The sequence below is a fragment of the Budorcas taxicolor genome, chromosome 16 (assembly GCF_023091745.1).
Source record: "Budorcas taxicolor isolate Tak-1 chromosome 16, Takin1.1, whole genome shotgun sequence".
NCBI classification, from domain to species: Eukaryota; Metazoa; Chordata; class Mammalia; order Artiodactyla; family Bovidae; genus Budorcas; species Budorcas taxicolor.
Window position 1 is genome coordinate 70,102,003 of NC_068925.1, and position 21,195 is coordinate 70,123,197.

Sequence of the window (21,195 nt, forward strand, 5' to 3'; positions counted from 1 at the left end):
CACCCGCAGGACGAGCTTTAGAATCACCATGCCGGTCAGTGTCTCAGGAACCAACTGGTCTCCCCGCCTTGGATTTATGCCTCCAGACTCCATCTCACTTTCCCAGTAGGTGTTTAACAAGCTCTGTAAATACTCACACTGTCCTAGAAGGGGAGTTGAGAAGCCCTGTGTCCAGTTGACTCTATTCCCAAGGGAGCTGGCACAACACTGGTCCAGGGGCCTGGGGTTTATCTGGTCGAGATGCCAACTGGTTAGTTCCCCAGCTGTTATCTTCCGGAGCTCCCTTGAGGTAGTTTAGCTATCGTGGCCTCTTTTGCTCCCAAGGCCCTGCCAAGTAGCCTCTGAATGAGCCTGCTTTGCCTAAAGTGGCTCTGAATTAGTTTGCTGGGATTCAACCAGTGGATAAGAAGGTCAGGCACTGTCCCTTCCTGGGCTCAGTTTTTGAGGAGATGATGGGCTCAATTTTTTGAGGAGATGATGGCCTGGAAACTCATTTGCCTGTATATCCTCACATTTTTGTTAAAAATGTATAGGCACTTACAAAGCTTTTTTTTTTTTTTTTTCCCACGCCAGGTGGCATGCAGGATCGTAGTTCCCCAAGTAGGGGTCAGACCCATGGCCCCTGCATTGGGAGTGTGGAGTCCGAACCATTGGACTACCAGGGAGGTCCCTTACAAAGTGTTTTAAATAAAAGTCTGAGAGGCGGGCAGGTAGGGAAGAAGAAGCAAAATGAAAAAGAGCTATTCGTAGGCCCTCCAGAGTTTAAGTGGCATCTCCAAATATGCCTTGGAGTAGCCTAAGTTATAATGCAGAGCCCTGTTACAAAAGTGAACACAAACCTCTGTTCTAAAAATGACAACCTTTAATTCAAAGGAATAAAAGGAGCAAAACAGAAAGAGAGACATAGACGTAGAGAACACATATATGGACACCAAGCAGGGAGAAGGGGTGGGATGAATTGGGAGATTGGGATTAATATATACACACTACAGTGTATGAAGCAGATAACTAGCGAGAACCTGCTGCATAGCACAAGGACCTCTGCTCATGCTCAGTGGTGACCTCAGTAGGATGAAAATCCAAACAAGAGGAAGTCGCTTTAGTTGTGTCCGATTCTGTGCGACCCGATAGACCACCAGTCTGTCTCCCACAGCCCACCAGTCTCCACCGTCCCTGGGGTTCTCCAGGCAAGAACACTGGAGTGGGTTGCCATTTCCTCCTCCAGTGCATGAAAGTGAAAAGTGAAAGTGAAGTCACTCAGTCGTGTCCAGCTCGTAGCGACGCCATGGACTGCAGCCTACCAGGCTCCTCCATCCGTGGGATTTTCCAGGCAAGAGTCCTGGAGTGGGTTGCCATTGCCTTCTCCAAGGGATCTGTATACATAAAGCTGATTTGGGTTTCCATAGCAGCTCAGATGGTAAAGAATCCGCTTGCAATGCAGGAGACCCAGGTTCGATCCCTGGGTTGGGAAGATCCCCTGGAGAAGGGAATGGCTACCCACTCCAATATTCTTGCCTGGGAAACCCTATGGACAGAGGAGCCTGGCAGGCTGCAGTCCATGGACCACCAAGAGTCAGACATGACTGAGTGACTACCACTTTAACACTTTAAAGCTGATCTGCTTTGCTGTCCAGTAGAAACTAACACAACATTGTAAGGCCACTCTACTCCAGTAAAAAATTAACTTTAAAAGAAAAAGGAATTGCGGAGGAGTAAAGGGAGGTTGAGGAAGGGAGGCGGGTCAGGGATATCTTTTAGAAAAAAGGAGCATGTTCAAGGCTTAGAGCAAAATCGCAAGGGACCTGAACTGCTTTCCATTTTGACAGGACTTGGCCCTGGAGGAAGCTGTTCTGGAGGAACTGACGCAGAAGGTGGCCCAGGAGCGCAAAGCCCACAGGTGAGGCAGGGCTGCCCGCTGTCCCGTCTGAGACAGGAGGTGGTGGCTCCCAGCCCGCAGCCTGCGGCTTGAGTCCCCGCAGTTCTGTTCCTTGTAGCAAGTGGCTCAGCTCTGTTCCGAGAGTGCATGCAGAGTGGAAGACTGTGCTCCCTGCCCCTACTCCCCTTTCTTTTTTTTCTCTTCCTTTTTTTTTCCTTTCTCCCCCCGCCATCCCCTCTTTCCCCTGTTCTTCGACACCGGTAGACCCACGCTGATGTGGAGCTGTTGGCCAGAGGACTTCCTCTCTGTGACCTTCCTAAAACTCTGCTGCTGGACTTGGGAAGCCTGGGGCTGCCTGTGCTGAGTGTAGACCTCAAGAGCTACTTTGGGTGGGAAAGTCAAGGTCAGGGAGAAAAATGGTGAGATTCAGGTCGTCACTGAGAGCTTGCTCAGGGCTGCTTGGAGCTCTTTGGGATGAATAGAAAATAAACAGCTTCCCTTCCAACTAAACCACCACCACTTCCAACCTCAGAGGATGTGTGCAGCGGTCCTGGACTCTCTTAACTTGGTTACTTGGCTCCCAAATTGTCATCCTCATAATCTTTTTTCCTTTCTTCCTTCTTTTTTTCTTAACAGTGGAGATATTTTTCCCAGGTTGGAGAAAAATATTTTTTTTCAACCCCCCCCAATGGTCAGCATTATTCACCAGGACTTCTGGATAATCCGTGTTCATAGGGCTGGGGCTCTCAACTAAATGCTTTGCCTTCCTCTTATTATTCCCTGTTGAGTGAAAGATTACTGGAGGAAATGTTAATGAATTACTTAGCAATGTACCGTGCCCACAGTTGGGTGATGATGGCTTTTCTCAGAACTAAAGCCACGGTGCTGGAATTCGCCACCAGGAGGGTCGGTCCTTCCACTGATTTTATTGCCCTTAACCGTTTCCTCCTTTGATGCTCTTTTGGTTTTAGTGGGATCCTGCCAGCAGAAGCCGAGCTTATGTACATCAACGAGGTGGAACGTTTGGATGGATTTGGACAGGAGATCTTCCCTGTGAAGGTAGCATTCCCTGTCCTTGCTTCAGCTGTCTCAGAACAGCACAGGCGTTTGGAAAACCAGTGTTGCTTGAGAGCAGAGAACCAGAAGGCTTGGCTTTCTCATTTCTACATGGCATTAGTTAGCAAGTCCAATATACTTTAGTGAAAGCAAACCCTTTTCTGTTAATGGAGAGATTTTGAAGCTTTCCAGTTCTCAGCAGACTATCTCAATTGTATGACAGTGTTCTGAGTGAGTACCAACACCAGCGCATCTGGTGCCGAGAAGTTATCAAGGTCACAGCCGACCTTACAGCAGGACACGTAGCAAATGTCATGTGTGGCTTAATACAGACCCTCCCTGGCAGTTTTCCTCCCCAGCCTTTTCTTTTCTCTTCTTGGGGCTGATGCAGGGATAATTGTTTGTGAGGAAGAATGAAACATTTCCTGGATACAATCATACTTTATTTATCTGGCTCTAGAGAGACTCTGTTGTGGATTTCCAGCCCCTTTGGTGTTTTCTGGAAAGTATGCATAGGAAATGGTTATAAGCACATCCCACCCTTTGCAACAGATTCACCTCCTGAAGTGAGGGTTTGGTGGTGGGGTCATGGTGCAAGGTCATCTATACAGTGGAGTCCATCATCCAAACTCATTTTCCTCTCTCTGCTGACCCACTTTACCAAAGACGGAGTTTTGTCAGAAACCTAAAGCAACTGGCACATTTCAGCAATTTGGGAGACGCCTGCAATTTCAGCGTAAACATTTCAATCCAAACTGGCTCCACTGGCTGTTTTATAAGCGTTCTGTTCCCCCTCCGTTGCACGTTTGCAATTTGCCTTAATGAGAACTGCCCATGTGTATCAAGTAGAATCGAGCAGGGTGGCCGCAGCTTGCGAAAAAGGCTAAATGACTCTTTTTTAGATTTGTTTAATTTTCTTTTGCTTCTCTAATAGCTGCCCTTCATAGGGTTGTAATCCATTTTCCTTGCAATAATGCCTTATGAAGCCATCTGCATCCCACTTACATTTCAGCAGCCCATATATAGTCATGATATTTTGGAAAATCAGAGTAAACTTTTCTCCACTTCTAGAAAACCGACTTCTCGGGCCCTGGAAGTTGGAGGTTTGGTCGTGGGGGTCATTTGCTTGCGTGGTTTTTAGTCATTCTGAACTGTGGGAAACAGAGGCAGTGGAGACGGCGTTAAAATCTGCTGTGCTGGGTTCGGATGCATTTTTGAGTCTGTCCTTTAGTGGGAAAAGTACAGGGAGCTACCAGAGCTACTCCGAGTGGGCAGACGGGCTCGGCTGACTCACAGCCCGTGGGCGTAACTCCTCTGGGCTGCTGCCTTTTTTCCTCCCCCACCGCATATCTGTTCATGACTCAGGTGACCACCTACAGACCACATGATTCCTGGTGGCCCAAGGATGAGGGGCAGGGTGGTGGTACCCATGGGGGCTGTGATGGAGCCGGCTGTAAGTGAAAAAGCACCAAGGGCAGCCTGCCCATGGTAACGGAGTCCCTCTGGGCTGGTTGGGTCCTTCTTGACCAAGGAAGGTTTCAAACATATGTTATGGATATGTCCCAGGGAGGACCGTTTAAGTTTAGTGTGGGGTTTTTTTTCCCCCCATAAGTGATTTCTCAGAAAATTTTTCAAGATTGGGGAGCAGGAATACCAGTGCATTTCCTGACAGGTCTTCCCTTGCCCTCGACAAACACGGGTGTCTGCAGCCTCCGTGGGCTCCTGTACTGTCAGAGCAGGTGGGCATGGGGGGAGGGGGCTTCTGGAATGGGTCACACGGGGTCTGGAGCCTCAGTCCTAGCTGTGTGTGCTGTTCTAACGGGGGTCTGGTCCGTGTTTTTCCTTGTCCCACGCTGATGGCCTGCTCCTCCCGCGTCTCCCTGCACCCTCCTCGACCTCTGCACCCACCTCCTGGCAGCGTCCCCAGGGAAGTCTTTCCACCAAATTTTCCTTTTTCTTCCCATCTCTACTTTGCCGGTCTTCTTTTCCCACATAGATTCTTTTTTTTTTTTTTTTTTTTATCATGTAACTTACCTTTTAACCCCTTGTAATTACTGAGGCCCTCTCCCTACTCCCTAGTTCTTTCTCGCTCAGCTTTTGCCATCAGCAGTTGTCTTTCCCTTTCTCTCTCTCTGTGAGAAGAGTGCTACGTTAATGGAAAGTTTTGGGGAGGCGGATTGAGAAGAGGTCCTTGAGAAGGGGGTCTTTGTGTCTTAAATGGGTATTCCGAGGAAGGTAGGGGTTTATTTTTTCTTTCTTGGGCTGAGTTGGACGTGTCTCTCCCCTCACTCCACAAAGAGGATGCCTCCCAAGTGAAAGCAGGGGACTGGGTGACAGTTTGCTCACTGGATGCTGAGTCCTGCTCCTGCCCTGCTCTCAAGAACACTGAAAGCTGGGTTATGCTTTCCCAGGCAGGAGGTTGGAGGCACCTGAGTGGACCAACAGACGGGCCTGAAGACAAGACCCCTGGCCTCTCCCAGACAGGGCCCAGCCGATTGCCCAGCAGTGAAGCTTACAGTCCACGTGCCCATCCTGTGCTCACAAAGGTCCCAGCCAGTGTTTAGCCTCCCACTCTGGAGTGTGAATACATATCCAATCATACACTCCCCCCCCAGGGTTGCCCCAATAGGAAAAACAGAGCAATGAGAATGAAGCATCCCGAAAGAGGCAGAGATTCTGCAGGGTGAAGGATTCCACCATCCCTCACACTGTGAGCTTCAGGGATTTTACATATATATGTATAGGTATTTATATATATATTATGTATTACCTCATTGAAGGAATAGATTGCTTTTAAAAGAGAACATTTAGAAAATAAAAACTCTCAGAAATTTACAATACGATATCGGAATGGCAAACTTAATGGATAGGTTAGAAGAGAAAGAAAAATTTCACCCCAAAACCCGAAGTTAGAGAACGTGGGCGGCAGGAGATAAAATTGGAGGGCCAGCCCAGATGTTCAGCATCTGAATAATGGGAGTTCTGAAAAGAGTGAACGGGGGAAACAGAAGGTAGTAATTTGAGAAAATATCCCAGAACTGAGGAACACGAGGTTCTAAATTGGAAGGCCAAGCATGGTGGATGCAAAAAGACACACTCTAGGGCTTTAAATGGTAGAAGCGGATGCCTTTAAAGGAGAGGAAATGGTGGGGCTGGGTCTGCTGCTGGCTGCTTTAAACAAGATCTAAAGAATATTAGATTCTTCAAATTATGTGCCTGTGTAAATTGCACATATACAGTATGGATATATAATCAAAATGTATGCACATGCAATTTTGATTTGAAAAAACCGCACAAACTAGGGTTAAAAAAGATATCAATAGATGCACATGAAAGAGGTCTTAACTGCCAGCCAATCTGAGAAAAATCCTAAAATTCTTTCTTAAACAGGAAATGTGACAAATTGAAATAAAAGAAGAAAACATATCTGTGTAGTCTCTTAGGAGGTGCAGCGGGGTGCCTGCCTTCAGATTGCCTTGTTGCCCCGATGCCGTCTGTGATTCATTCCCCGTGTGGGTGAGAAACGGGGTGTGGTCCCCAAGGGGAGGCTGCCCGACCGCTGGGATGTTTTTCATCACGACGATCTCTTGTTGATCTTGTGCAGGACAATCATGGAAACAGTGTGCACCTGGGCATTTTCTTTATGGGGATTTTCGTGAGGAACAGAATTGGAAGACAAGCAGTAATCTACAGGTAGTCTGATTTGTCTCCTTTCTCCTTTTTCCCCTGGAGGTGCTCTCGCAAACCACATGGAGTATGAAAGTTATACGGATGAGTTAAGAGCCAGACCGTGGATAAGAGTTGATCAGCCCCCTCTGCAGGGTTTAAGTGGTTATGAAGAAATTCCTCTCACTTTCCCTGGGGGTTTGTTTGGGAGCGGGGAATGGAGAATGCTCTTTCTTCCCACTGACTCCAAGAAGTACATAGTTGAACCCCCACTGAGCCAGAAGCGTGGAACCAAATTCTATGAGTCTGGTTAGAAATGGGCTCTTTAGGCATGAGGCTCCTGCAAGATCACCTTTGCCCAGATTACCCATGACCAGTCATTACCCATGACCAGTCATTAAATCCAACCTGACTTCCATCCATTGCCCAGCGTGCCCTTTGCCTAATGCCATGTGCTATAAAGGTGCAAACTAATTTTTCTATTAAAGAAAGAGGGCTCTTTGTGAAAGTGTGTTTTGAAAAATCAATATTTGTTATCATTAATGAAAAGACCTTGGTCCTTTTTTATTACTTTGATCCTTCAGCCTTCTTTTCCATTTAGCAGCATAGGGAAGTGACAGGGTGTCCCCTGCATTACAGGTCTATGAGCTTGCCTTGTATTGATGCCCACAGGTCCCATGCTAGTGTCAAAATCCGAAAAACTGCATGCGTGCTTTCATTTATGAGGGTAGTGTGGCCTATTATTTACAGGAAAAGCAGCTTTCCTGCATGTGCATCTGATAGGCAGAGCTGCGTGTCCTAGGAAGATCAAAGATGGCTCTTAGAGGTAGAGCATGGTCCACCTTCTGGAAGTAAATTCTTGGCCAGCCGTGTACTTGTTGGATCATCAGTTACTGCAGGTCATTTTGAGAAAGTTTTCCCATTAAAAGCTTCCTAATTGGCTTTTGTTTTCCTAGGTCCCCACCCTGCCGTTATTTTTGCCCATTTGTTTTCTTTTGCTCTTTGAATAGAGACATTATTGAAGGAGAGTGGAGAGAGAGTGCGTTGGGGCTACAAAATAAGCTTTTTGATTTTTGGACATGTTTTTGACTTTGGGACATGTTGCAGGACTCACATACCTGCAACGAATTGAGCAAAATATATAAATATGGGCAGAGTCGGAGCTATACATCTCTATGCCCAGGTAAAGCTACCCAGGCCTTTTGTCCCACACAATTCTCTGTGGCTAAATCAGTGCTTGAGTCCAGAGAAGAGAAGCAGATAGATTTTGCATTCTGGGGCTCTGGATTAAATCGAAAATAGCAGTTTGAAAGTTCACTGATCATAATAAGCCCCTCACAGGCTTTCCCTGGGAACTGCTTCCAGCCCACTTCCTTTAGCATGTGCCTTGATAACCCTTATAAGATGTGAATTTACTGCTACTATAGTGTCCTGTTAACTGTGCCACTAAAGGTGAAGTCATATGGTGGCGTGAGGAGTGGATCCAGAATTTTGGCCATTGATTTGGGGGAATGGAGCCAGAGAATATGAAATATCTTTTCTCTTTCAAGACCCTCAGTAAGGAGCATGTAGCTGTGAGGCCATGTAGATGTGATCTTATGGAACTATTAGCAGACAGCTTGCAGAGTACCTGTAGATGTATATAAACACAGATGACATTGGTGTAATAGAAGGGTGATTGGAGGAAAACCTAAAGGGGATTGATAGAACTCACGCTGATAAGGAAGGTTGCTGCTGCTGCTGCTGTTAAGTCGCTTCAGTCCTGTCCAACTCTGTGCGACCCCAGAGGCGGCAGCCCACTGGGCTCCCTTGTCCCTGGGATTCTCCAGGCAAGAACACTGGAGGGGGTTGCCATTTCCTTCTCCAATGCATGAAAGTGGATAAGGGTAATTCCTCCCCTTTGACCTGAATTGCCTCATCTCCAAAGTGGGAAACTTGTCTACCTAGAGAGCTGATAAAAGAACTGGCCCTTTATACAGATAGGAGGCAACATCATTACTTTTCATTATTTCAGCAAGATCTGGCGTATGGTCTATTCCAGATGTACTTGGCCCATGGAATACAGAGATAAAGCAAGCAGAATCTCTGCCCAAGGCGCGAGACCTATGGCTGAGTTTGGTTTAGTTAGGAATCTGATCACAGACATAAACCACTGTAATACAATGCGGTGACTGATAAAGGACTACACCCAGCTTTCTCCTGGCATGTAGGTGGTTGGGAATGAGGAAAGGCTGCCTGGAGAAGGTGGCCGCTTCTGAGTCTTAAAGGAATCACGCAGGCAGAGATGGGAGTGCAACGAGCAAACGCAGGATGGAAAGGGACTTCCATGGCAGTCCAGCGGTTAAGACTCTGAACTTCTACTACAGGGGGTGTGAGTTGGAGCCATGGTTGTGGGACTAAGATCCCTCATTCTGTCACAATGTGGTCAAAAAAAATTTTTATAAGTTAAAAAAAAAAAAGCAGGATGGAGAGGAAAAGGCAATGGGCAGGGAATTATAGGTTGGGGAGCAGACTGAAGGGCAGGTAGTGTAAGAGATGATTAGAAACTGGCTCTAAATAGAATGAGAAGCAGGAACTTTGCCTTCCCTTGTCTGGTGGTTCTCTCTGTGTATCTCATTTTAGGTCAGATCCCCATAAGGAAAGGGAAAGAAATTTGTCTCTGTGTGTGTTTAGATCACAAAAATGTAGGCACACTGAACATTCCCTCAGCATTTTTTCTAAGTGGCATAATGAAATCTGTAGTGTACATTGCAACACAGAATCTCCGTGAATTCTTCAGCCTAGGTTCCTAAAAATACATAATTTATTATTATTATTTTGCTGTCCTATGTGACTTGTGGGGTCTTAGTTCCCAACCAGGGGTGATCCAGGGCACACAGCAGTGAAAGGCTGAACTCCTAATCAGTGGACCTCCTGGGAACTCCGCACATGACTTTTAAATGACCTGCTCTCCCAGCATTGAAAATGGGGTTCAGGGGAAAGACTTTGTTCGTCTGGAAATATGAAAAACTAGGCAGCAGAAATCTCTTGCTTATTTTTCTCCTAGCTCATAAGGGAAAGTGTACTTTATCAAACAACAACGTTGAGATGGTGTGTAGCTGTTTAAGTAGATGAATATTGCATTTTATTTCCATTTCTGCTTTGAAGGAAGAAACGTTTAGCTTTTAAAAATACAGCTAAACCATAATTTGTAAAGTGAGGCTCAGTAATAGCAGATGACCCTCCTGTGGTGTCATAAATGTCTGGAAAGTCTCTGAGCAAACACTGTGGGATTTCTTCTGTGCAGGTGGAATGACATGGGAAACATCACCCACAACAAGTCTACTATCCTGGTGGAACTCGTCAACAAAGAGGAGACCGCCCTCTTTCACACGGTAAACAAAACAGACAATGAAGGCATGATCCTGCAGGCAGCTTGCGGCCTGACTTCTCAGCTCCTAATGTGCTTTCCTTGGTCTCCATGTCATGAAAGAATGAATAGTCTATCAGACCCATAACTTCCCATTACGTGCCCAGTGCTGCCATCGCTCATTTCCAAGGGGTGTTGGTGACCTGATGCTCACAATGCCAGGGTTCCAAGCTGAGTTTCACTCCAGGCTTTGCTTTCCTCCACCGGCCTTATTTGTGCTGGATCGCAATGTCTGGCATGCCCTTCACTAGTCAGCTCTGATGATATGGCGTGGTATTTTCTTTTGTTGGCTTATTTGGATTTTCTTTGCCATCACAGCCCAAGGCTGATCTGAAGCAAACTGGTGATTGCCTTGAGTGCCTCCTTGGGAACCAAGGCAGTTCACACACCTCTCTGCCTCTAACTAAATGACGCTAGATATCCATGCCACAATCTGCCTTGATTCATTTATTGATTTGCAGAGCACTTGGTTTGGCATGATGTAAAGACACACCAGATCACCAGTGTAACTCATGGACATAAGGGATTCTCTAGCAGGCAGTATCATCTAACATCCTTGGGTGGGCTTCATCAACATGACCGCCGCTGAATTTCAGCATGTTGGTTTGTGGCTCAGGCGGCTATTTTGTGTCTGACGTGAAGGGAGGAAGGGACGTGTCCCTGACGAGAGGAATCGTAATAAAATGCATATACAAACAAATGTTTATTTTTTCACCATTTCTTCTTTTCCAAGGAGGATATCGAAAATGCCAAGTACATATCTCGACTGTTTGCTACACGGCACAAATTTTACAAACAAAACAAAATCTGCACCGAGTAAGTAAACATTTCATCCACCTGCTCCCTGGATGGCTCGTTTCAGCTTAAATTCTTATGCTTTCGGAATGTTGTAGATCACCTTTTCGGCTCACTCTTTCGCCTCATTCCTTGTAGAAGCTAAAGGGGCAAGCTGAAGCCAGGCGGGAGGGGAAGAGCTTTAATGATGAAGACCGTCTGGTATCGCCTATATGCCTAGGGGGGAAATAATTTGCAAATTGACTGTGAATGCTTGACTTCCTGGACGGAGTGGCCAACATCAGTGCCTTTCCAACCTCCGCCATGAGTTTGGAGGAGCCGAGCGGTTCCCAATTTGCCAGGGCGCCCCTTCGTGTCAGATGTAGTGTGTGTTCAGAAGCGTGTAGCAGAGTGATGAGCCAACTTGAAAGAGAAGAAGCTGCTGTCATCCTCAGCCCCATGGCACTCACACAGTTGGCTAACCCTGCGTGTGCTTCTGGGTCAAGTCACCCGCCTGTAAATGAGAGGCCAGGGTAATTAGAGGAAGACTTGGAAGACACTAATAGATGTCACAAATCCATGTGTGTGTTTTCAATTTAATTTGGAAATGGGGATGATAAAGAGAGTCTGATGAGAGAACTTAACCGTGACCTGACCTTGGATAGAGTGTGTCTGGCTCATGCTATCGTTGAATTTCCTCTGGTTGCCTTCAAAAGACATTCCTCAGCAGAGTACCTCAGCAGTTGGGGCGCCCAAGGTGCTTAATTTTGTTTCAAAGAACTTCAGGGATGTAAATGCAAGAGAAGAACTGCTTTCCTGCTTCCCCAGTGGACACAGCCAAGAGTGTGAAAACGCTGTCCTAGAGCAGATCCTGCTGTAGAAGGCACTGCTTTAAAACTGGAGGATCAGGTCCTGGCTAATTTTTTTGCCTATGTGATGGAGACTCTTCTAAGCCAGTCTCTGCCACTGGTCACTCTTGGAGTCTGAAAGTATATTTGATAGTACAATCAGTCAGCCCTCTCTATCTGTGGTTTCACATCCGTGGAGTCAACCAACTGTGGATCAAAATATTTTTTAAAAATTCCAGAAAGTTCCAAAAAGCAAAGCTTGAATTTCCTTTGTACTGGCAGCTGTTTACATTATATTAAGTATTATGAGTAGCCTGGGATCATTTAAAGTATGTGGGAGGATGTGTATTGGTTATATGCAAATCCTATGCCATTTTACACAAAAGCATAGGTGGATTTTGGTATCAGAGGGGGTCCTGGAACCACTCCTCCTTGGATATCGAGGATGACTCTATCAGGTCTGCAAACAGAGTTTGCAAAAGTAAACAGAAGAGCACTGATTCAGGAGCAGCAATTTAAACAGCCGTGTCTGTGTTATGAAAGCACGTGTGCATACACATGTTGTCGTGCGCACACACACACAAACCCCATTCTTGTGCACACGTGCACACACACACATACCATTCTTTTGCACATGTGCATACACACACAGCCCATTCTTTTGCACACACACACCATTCTTTTGTGCACACACACACACCATTCTTTTGCACATACAAACCATTCCTTTGCATGCTCACACACAAACACACCATTCTTTTGAACAGATTCCCTATAGGTCACATCTTTGCAATTTTCTGCTACTGCCTTTTATTTGTTGAGATGTCTTTGAATTAACAAGAATTCTATAGTTGACTTCCTTCCGTAGGGTGGGTTTAAGAAGAAAACTATTTTGAGGAGTAAATATCACTGTAGTCTTCTTGTTCAACCATATCTTAGCAAGTGGCTTTATTATAAAACTTTCTGAGTATTTGTATTTCTTTTGTGTCCTTTTCTTCTTATACAAGTGAGCGTCACCTATTAGACTGAAAATTAAGGAAACTCTGTCCTCCTTCGTACTTCTGTAGTAACCATTCCTTTCTTCTTCCTAACCAGGTGTGGGAGGTTCCTATTCTCATATCTGATGAAAACTGGGAGTCTCTAAAAACACCCTCATCCCCTACATAGACAGTAAACTCTGTATGCAGTTTCAGAGTCTCACTGTGGGCTACATGAAGGCTTGGGATAGCTCTCTGGAGTTTATGAAATCAGCATCATCTGAGCAGTATCCTTCTCCAGAGGTCTCTGTTCTCTGACCTCTAAAAGATGGTCATTGATTTTTATTTCCCTTGTAATTCATCTTTAGAAAGAAGCCTCATTCTTTTCATATTACTTTGTAAAACGTTATAAAATATCATTTATTCCAAACATTTTGCAAATAAAGCAAGAGGAAAAAAGGAAATTAAAATTGTCTTGGCTTCACCAACCAGATATAGAAAATGTTTTTGTTTTACCATAGTTCTTATTTATTTGATATGTAGGTCGGCTGGATCTTCTTTGCTGCCCTCAGGCTTTCTCTACCTGCGGCAACTGGGGGCTGCTCGTCATTGCCGCGCACACGCTTCTGTTGTGGCGGCTCCTCTTTTTGCAGAGCACAGGCTCCAGGTGCGCGGGCTTCCGTAGCTGTGGCCCAAGGTCTCCAAAGCCAGGGCTCCAAAGCCAGGGCTCCGTAGCTGTGGCCCGAGGGCTCCAAAGCGAGGGCTCCAAAGCGAGGGCTCTGTAGTTGTGGCCCGAGGGCTCCAAAGCCAGGGCTCCGTAGCTGTGGCCCGAGGGCTCCAAAGCGAGGGCTCCAAAGCCAGGGCTCCATAGCTGTGGCCCAAGGGCTCCAAAGCCAGGGCTCCGTAGCTGTGGCCCGAGGGCTCCAAAGCCAGGGCTCCAAAGCCAGGGCTCCGTAGCTGTGGTGTGCTAGCTTTGTTGCTTCTCGGCATGTGGAATCTTCCTGGACCAGGGATTGAACTTGTGTCTCCTGCACTGGGAGGCAGGTTCTTATTCACTGTACCACCAGGGAAGTCCCTGTTCTACTGTAATTCTTAACCCATTTTGTCTGCTTTCCCCTCTTCTCCCTCTCTCATCTATCAGCTCATCTTATACATGGTAAATAAGAATAACCATCCTCATTTTTTTCAACTTTTCGTATAGACAATCCAATTCTCCACCCCCTATCAGACGCCAGCCCACCTGGAGCCGGTCCTCCCTGGTATGTATGACATCTTCAGTTATCAAGTCCTCTGACTGCTGGGATTCACGTGTCCTTCTGTGGTTAATTTTGAGGGGAGGGGTGGCCAGGGCATCATGACCAGGTGAAATCTGGTGAGAACGCAGAAGGACATCAGTCTGCTCTGCAGGTGGGGTGTGCACACCCATGGCCCATCACTTCTCTAAATGTGACCCCAGGTTCACCCCTGGGAGTCTTATTCCAGGCCGACGAGGTCTTAGGCCTTCAGCATGCAGCTTACTGTGTGTGGGTTTTGTTTTTCCCACTTGCTTTATCACTGGTCCTGATTTTTGCACATTTAGACATGTCATCAGTTATAATCTCTGCAAATTCTTTTGTATTCACTGCCATAGACAGTTTAATAAACTAGTCAGAAAATGACTACTTGAAGGAAATATTGAAGGAGTCTAGTTGATGCTGTCAGCTAGAATATTTAGTGGGGAAAAAAATTAAGGTTAGTTAATTTTCTAATTTTAAGGTCAACAGAATTTGAGTTGAGGTACTTTTCTACCTACTATTAGCTTTAAAAAAAACACACAAAAAACTTCTCTCCTCATATGAATAAGGAAACAACTCGTGAATAAGGAAATAACTTATTCTAGGTTATTATTTATTTTACACAAAATCAAAATAAACACATGACCTTTAAATGTCTGTAGGTGAAGAGTTCCTTTGAATTGATAGGAGAATAAAATTTTTCTTTATACATGATATATATCCTATAGGACATCTTTAACCTGTCATTTAAAAGGAACTATTTAAGGAATTTTTTTTTTTTCTGGAAAATGCGTTCACATGAATTCTTAGAATTCTAGAGTTTGGACATCTTATCATCACATAATAATTCCTGAGAACCCATGTAAATACAGTTAATTCTCTGTGTCAATGCACGATCTCTCACAGAAAGTCCTTGGAGACGTAATGAGTTGCTTTGGGCTTCTCCCCTGAAGCAGCAACGGATTTCCTCCTGGCACTGTTTTCTTTAGTCTTCTCCTTTGTTGGTATTATTTCCCTTTTCCCTTCCTTAGAGTCCACAGGTCTTTACTAGTGAGATAAATGTTCACTTGTGTCCATGAAAAGCCAGGGGAAGCAGAGTGTTTCAGGGCTATCTTGTGATTTGATCGCATCCTGATTATCTGGAGAAGATGCAGAGGCTTTCCTGTTTCATTCAGACGCAGATAATCTGCAGGAAGCCAGGTTCCTGGCTTCTCCCTTTCCTCTGCCCTTTAGGATTAAACGTGTCAGCAAGCGTTCCTTGGGATGAGTGAGAGTAAAGCCAGATAACGTTGTCGCCTTTGGGTTTCCTAGCTGATAACCAGGGTTCCGGGCGGTTGTTTTTCTCGTGCTCCTCTGGCTCCTATATTGTGGCATCTAATTTGCCGTTGTCTTAGCAGATCTGGAAAGAAACAGAATAATACACTGAAATATATAAAGAGATAGAACAAATAATACAATCCTGAAATGGTATTTGGAAGATTGCTATTATTACTTCGCACTTGTATTGCTTATACACTTATGTCGGTTCATAAACAGTTACTTGTAGGATTTTTCTTTTTAAAAAAATTAAAGCAAGAGAAGGCAGGATGAACCAACTTTGCCTTGCTGTGTATTTCTATTCTCTTGTATGAATCCTTCCCCACTGGCTTTTTTTTTTTTTTTTTTTTTTTTGGTATTTTTTTGTTGACTTGAAAACTGGCTATCCAGTCATGGAAAAAATTGAGTTGAATTAGGTGTTACCAAAAAGAGGACAAATATTTTTAAACTGCTCGTCAAAAACCAGCCAAAGAGAGATTTGGGAATGTTTAGAAGAACTGATACCCTTAACTACTGTATTAAATTGGTTTCAATTTTTATTTCTTCTCCTCTGATTCTCCCTAATTTTTGGATTTCTGGTCATTATATCTTCTTTATTTGCTCTTTTGATACATAAACATTATTTGCAGAAAAGGAAATAGTAGATGAGTATCAACCCAGCTTCATACTGCCAAGTGTTCTTCAGTCTAGGGATACTGAGAAAGTGTGACCCCTGCTGGCTTTGTATAGTTTTTTGGCTTGATCTCAACTTCTGTCCCAAAGCAGTAATATTTAAACCAATGTCTATAAGACAAATTTAAAGATAATCAAATAGAAATGTAAGAGACCATCTGGTTTGGTGGTTTACAAGCTTGAAGTTTATTTTTTTAGCATTACAACTCTTTCTTCAAACACATTTTTACTTGCTGCTGCTGTTGCTAAGTCACTTCAGTCGTGTCCGACTCTGTGCGACCCCAGAGACGGCAGCCCACCAGGCTCCCCCGTCCCTGGGATTCTTCAGGCAAGAACACTGAAGTGGGTTGCCATTTACTTCTCCAATGCATGAAAGTGAAAAGTGAAAGGGAAGTCGCTCAGTTGTGTCCTCCATTTTTACTTGGAACCCCAATATCTAAATAAAATGGATAATGTTCGAAGGAGAAGACTGATTTGATTGACAGGAAGCTGAGACCTACTGAGATTAAATGACTTCCTCTAGACCACATTAACAACTATATTTCCTTTGTTGGCTCCCCAAATAGCAAAACTGTGTAAGCATTTTGGTGTTTTGTCTAAGAGTTTTACCCTCCTCTGCAACACGCAGGTATTCAGATTGAGTGTAAATGGCTGTGTTTGAGTCTTATGGCAATGAGTCTTCACTGAAAGGGGAGATGATTGCACCTGCAAGGTTCTCTGCAAGACCTTTCCACATTTGGTTCTGCAATGGGGGAGGGTCAGTAAGTGATCTTGGGAATTGCAAACTTACTGTTATGGGTCCTCATTTCAGATTATATATGTTTGCAAGTGGGCCCAGCTTAACACTCCCCCATCCCTATTAGAGGTTGTTGTGGCAATGGAACTTGGGCCACAGGTACAGCTATGCCGATAGATAGAAGCTTGTGGCTTTAGGAGGGACCCAGTTTTGAATAGAAGGAAACAGGCTTCCCCTTGACTCTCATTATGTTTTAGGTGGAACATAATAATATGCATGTTCTGAGTTATTCCTTTGAAAAATGGCAGTGGGAACTTTGCAAGGGTGTTAGAAAATAGGCTATAATGAAGTGCCTTCATGTTGATTGCAGCCTCTTTCTCACCTTGAACCAGCATCCCCATTCCCCGTTTTGTGTGTCTCCAGTCCAAGGCTTGGTGATGAGATGAGGGTGCAGATGCTCAGAAGAGGGTGGCCTGAGGGAGGAGGGCAGAGAATCCCTTGCACGTCTCCTTGCAGGGATGAGGAGTGGGGCCCGTCGTGTGCTCGGGCTGGCGCTCGTGAGCGTTTCGGTACGGGACCTCCCACGTGTGCTGTGTTCTCTGTTTCAGCCCCGGCAGCAGCCCTACATCCTGCCTCCCATGCACGTCCAGTGTGGCGAACACTACTCGGAAACACACACTTCTCAAGGTAACGCTGGCTTGCTGCTGTCCCTTCTTAAGACCTGAATTTCAGTACTGGGGATCAGTGCTGAGATTATTTTGTTTTAGATGACAGCAACACTTTTATTTGAACTTTGTCATGATCTGAATGGCAGCAGTTTGGGATTTGTGAGAGTCACGGAATACCATTTACCCCTGAGACGAAAACTTCCCCAGAATTGCATGCAGAAGGAGTTGGGGGAAGACAGAAGGCGAGTTCCTTTCTCTTCCTCCTCATCCTCGAAAGTGGGTTAGAGAAGAGAGTGACAGCTAAGCCCAGCGGAAGACTCTTCACCTTCCTTGCCAAGGTCAGAGAGCTTGTAACAGTCAGCCAGATTTTCGTGGTGACAGAGAACACAGGCGTCCAGAATAATTGAAAGAAACACACACATAGTCTCAGCCCCTCATTTTAGCTCTCATTTGCCACTTCTCCCCCAGTCTCTTTCTCAGTGCACTCGTTAAACTCTTTAGTTCCTTATCCCTCTAAACACTGCCCTGCAAAATGTATGGGGAAAAAAAAAACCCATTTCAATAATGGTCTAGTGATGAGTATTTATAGAGCAATTCTTTTCCTTAAACACTGTTCTAAGTACTTGCACTTCATTGTCTCATTTCATCCTCAAAATAAACGAAGGAGATAGGTACTGTTGATGTCGTTATTTCCATTTGCTATAGTAACTGGGATACAGAAAGGGTATTGGAGGAGCTTGGATATGAAAATCAGTGTCTTAACTCTGGAGCCAGTGCTCCGTGATCATTTCAGTAACTGCATCTTAGAAAACGAATGGGATTAAACACTGGACGTTGACAGTGGGGTAAAGGATAATTCATTTCTGGGTTATTGTATGCTGGCTCTTGCACTGTCAAAGTGCAAGCCTGGAAACTAAGATCATCAAGATAACGTAATTTAATAAAACACGACTGTTTATGAGCAGACTAGCAAAAGTTACCCTGCTTCTATGGGAAGGCACCAAACCCCATTAGAGGTGGATAAATGCCGTGTTCTCTCTCTCTAGTTTTCCTTGCCTCTATCATTTCATTTTGTCTGTGTTCCCACCTCTCCTCTTTAGGCAGCCGAGTATTTTCAGCCACCTTTTCTGTTTTTTAACCTTCTCTGCCTTTGAATTCCTCTACTCTGCTCATGCTTAAATCTATAGTGTACAAACGAATATATTTTGCCCACAGAAAAATGTGTTTGTAAGAGCTTGCATCCCGAGGATGTATGTCTGTGTGTGTGTGTGTGTGTGTGTGTGTGTGTGTTAAGGGAACACCGGATGCATAGAATGGTCCTGACTTTAGAAATCTGCTTCCTGTTCTCTTTGTTATTGCTGTTGTTCAGTCACTGAGTCGTGTCTAACTCTTTGTGACCATAGACAGTAGCATGCCAGGCCTCCCTGTCTTTCACTGTCTTTTATCTCTTTAGGTACCTGTTTAAAGTATTAATAATTTTAATGTGAAATTGACCTTGGTGATGAAACCAAGTCTAGAGGTGGGTTTTAGACAGTGGCTAAAATTACACTCCTGAGTCTTATTTTGCCTTCCCCTGGTGATCATAATGAAGTAGCCATGTTTGCTGACATCCTGACTTTGTTACTTGCCTTGTGTCTTGATTGATGCTCGGCAGTCCCTTAGATACAGGGAGTTTTTCCATTGCAGTCAGGAAGATCAGCTCCAAGAACTCAAAGTTCTTCACTTCCTGGCCCAAATATCCAGTTCTGTCATTAAGCCCTGCACAAGAGGGACCGGTCTTCCAGTGTGAGGACCATTGTTGGTACCTGATTTAAAAACTCAGGCCAAATCAAGAACTTAACCCAGCTGACAACAGTTCCATATATACCGAGCTTCATTTGTTTAGATTCACTTTTTCTTTATAGTGTGCTTTAAAATACCCTTTCAGTATGTTGGCATCTTGCCCAAGAAATTGCTGGGTTTTTCTATGGAATATGTGGGTGGAAACCTTGGGATTTCCCTTTTTATGACTTCTGTGAGTTAAAAATTACCCCCATGAGTGTGAGGACCAACTCGATGGAAGCAGGAAGGCGTGGAGGTTCATGGGCCTCTGTTTGACTTCCGTTCATGGGCCTCTGTTTGACTTCTTGCAGACAGCATCTTCCATGGGAATGAAGAAGCCTTGTATTGCAACTCACACAACAGCCTGGACTTAAGTTATTTAAATGGCACCGTCACCAACGGCGGCAGCGTGTGTAGCGTTCACAGTATCAACTCCCTCAGCTGCTCCCAAAGCTTCATCCAGGCTTCTCCCGTCTCCTCCAACCTCAGCATCCCTGGGAGTGACATCATGCGGGCGGACTACATCCCCAGCCACCGGCACAGTGCCATCATCGTACCATCCTACCGGCCCACACCCGATTACGAGACGGTCATGCGGCAGATGAAGAGGGGCGTCGTGCACACGGACAGCCAGAGCCAGTCCCTGCGAAACCTCAACATCATCAACACCCACGCCTACAACCAGCCGGAGGACCTGGTGTACAGCCAGCCCGAGATGCGGGAGAGGCACCCGTACACGATCCCCTACGGGCTCCCAGGGGGCTACGCGAACAAACTGGTCAGCCCTTCGGACCAGCTCAACCCCACGAATCCCACGGTGCCGAGCAAGCCGGGGGGACCCAGTGCCATCTCACACACGGTGAGTACCCCGGAGCTGGCCAACATGCAGCTGCAGGGCGCCCATAGCTACAACGCGGCCCACGTACTCAAAAACTATCTCTTCCGGCCGCCACCCCCCTACCCACGGCCCCGGCCGGCCACCAGCACACCAGACCTCGCCAGCCACCGCCACAAGTACGTCAGTGGCAGCAGCCCCGACCTGGTGACCCGCAAGGTTCAGCTGTCCGTGAAGACCTTCCAGGAGGACAGCTCTCCGGTGGTGCACCAGTCCCTCCAGGAGGTGAGCGAGCCCCTCACGGCCACCAAGCACCACGGTGCGGTGCACAAGCGTCACAGCCTGGAGGCGATGAGCAGCATGGTGAGGGGTATGGAAGCCATGACCCTGAAGTCGCTCAACATCCCCACGGCCCGCCGCAACACCCTGCGGGAGCCGGGGCCTCCCGAGGAGGGCCCCGGCAGCCGCGAGGTCCCCCAGCTCCCCCAGTACCACCACAGGAAGACTCTCTCGGATGCCACCATGCTGATCCACAGCAGTGAGAGCGAGGAGGAGGAGGAGGAGGCTCCCGTCCCGGTGCCCCAGATCCCCGTGCTCCGGGAGAAGGTGGAGTACAGCACCCAGCTACAGGCCGCCTTGGCCCGGATTCCAAACAAGCCCCCACCCGAGTACCCCGGGCCCCGGAAAAGCGTGAGCAACGGGGCGCTGCGGCAGGACCAGGCGTGCCTGCCTCCTGCCGTGGCCCGGGCCAGGCTGCTGCGGCACGGGCCCGCCAAGGCCATCAGCGTCTCCCGGGCCGACCAGCTGGCGGTCAACGGGGCCTCTCTCGGGCCATCCATCTCGGAGCCCGACCTGACGAGCGTGAAGGAGCGGGTCAAGAAAGAGCCTGTCAAGGAGAGACCTGTGTCTGAAATGTTTTCCCTGGAGGACAGCATTATAGAGAGAGAGATGATGATTCGGGTAAGTGGCCACTTCTCCCGGGGGCACCTTTGAAGGGACGGTTAAAGGGGCTGGTCCCCCCCGACCCCCACCCCAGAGCACCCTCTCTGTTCCTTTTTGGTGATTCAGACACACCTCCCTCCTCTGGGCATGGAAGAAAGCGTGAGGCTTATCAGGGAATATGGGAGGATTTAAACATGTGATAGAATGTAAAAGTCACTTGCTTTTAAACAGGTAGGGTTTCGTTTCACAAAACTTTGCTTTTTGCTCCTTCCATTCTCATTCATGGCTTCTCATAGGCCTGCGTGGGGCAAAGTGCTGTGACAA

The 21,195-nt window shown here is 46.3% G+C and overlaps 1 protein-coding gene across 4 annotated transcripts in view; it reads left to right on the top strand.

Moving 5' to 3' along the window:
- Positions 1–21,195, top strand: part of PTPN14 (protein tyrosine phosphatase non-receptor type 14) — a 187,848-nt gene that overhangs the window by 140,730 nt on the left and 25,923 nt on the right. For all 4 annotated transcript variants that reach the window (XM_052653613.1, XM_052653614.1, XM_052653616.1 and 1 more), the window contains 8 exons: positions 1,827–1,897; positions 2,848–2,935; positions 6,537–6,625; positions 9,885–9,972; positions 10,741–10,823; positions 13,808–13,865; positions 17,214–17,292; positions 19,406–20,889. In XM_052653613.1, the coding sequence (XP_052509573.1) occupies positions 1,827–1,897; positions 2,848–2,935; positions 6,537–6,625; positions 9,885–9,972; positions 10,741–10,823; positions 13,808–13,865; positions 17,214–17,292; positions 19,406–20,889 (2,040 nt within the window). The remainder of the gene's footprint in view (positions 1–1,826; positions 1,898–2,847; positions 2,936–6,536; positions 6,626–9,884; positions 9,973–10,740; positions 10,824–13,807; positions 13,866–17,213; positions 17,293–19,405; positions 20,890–21,195) is intronic.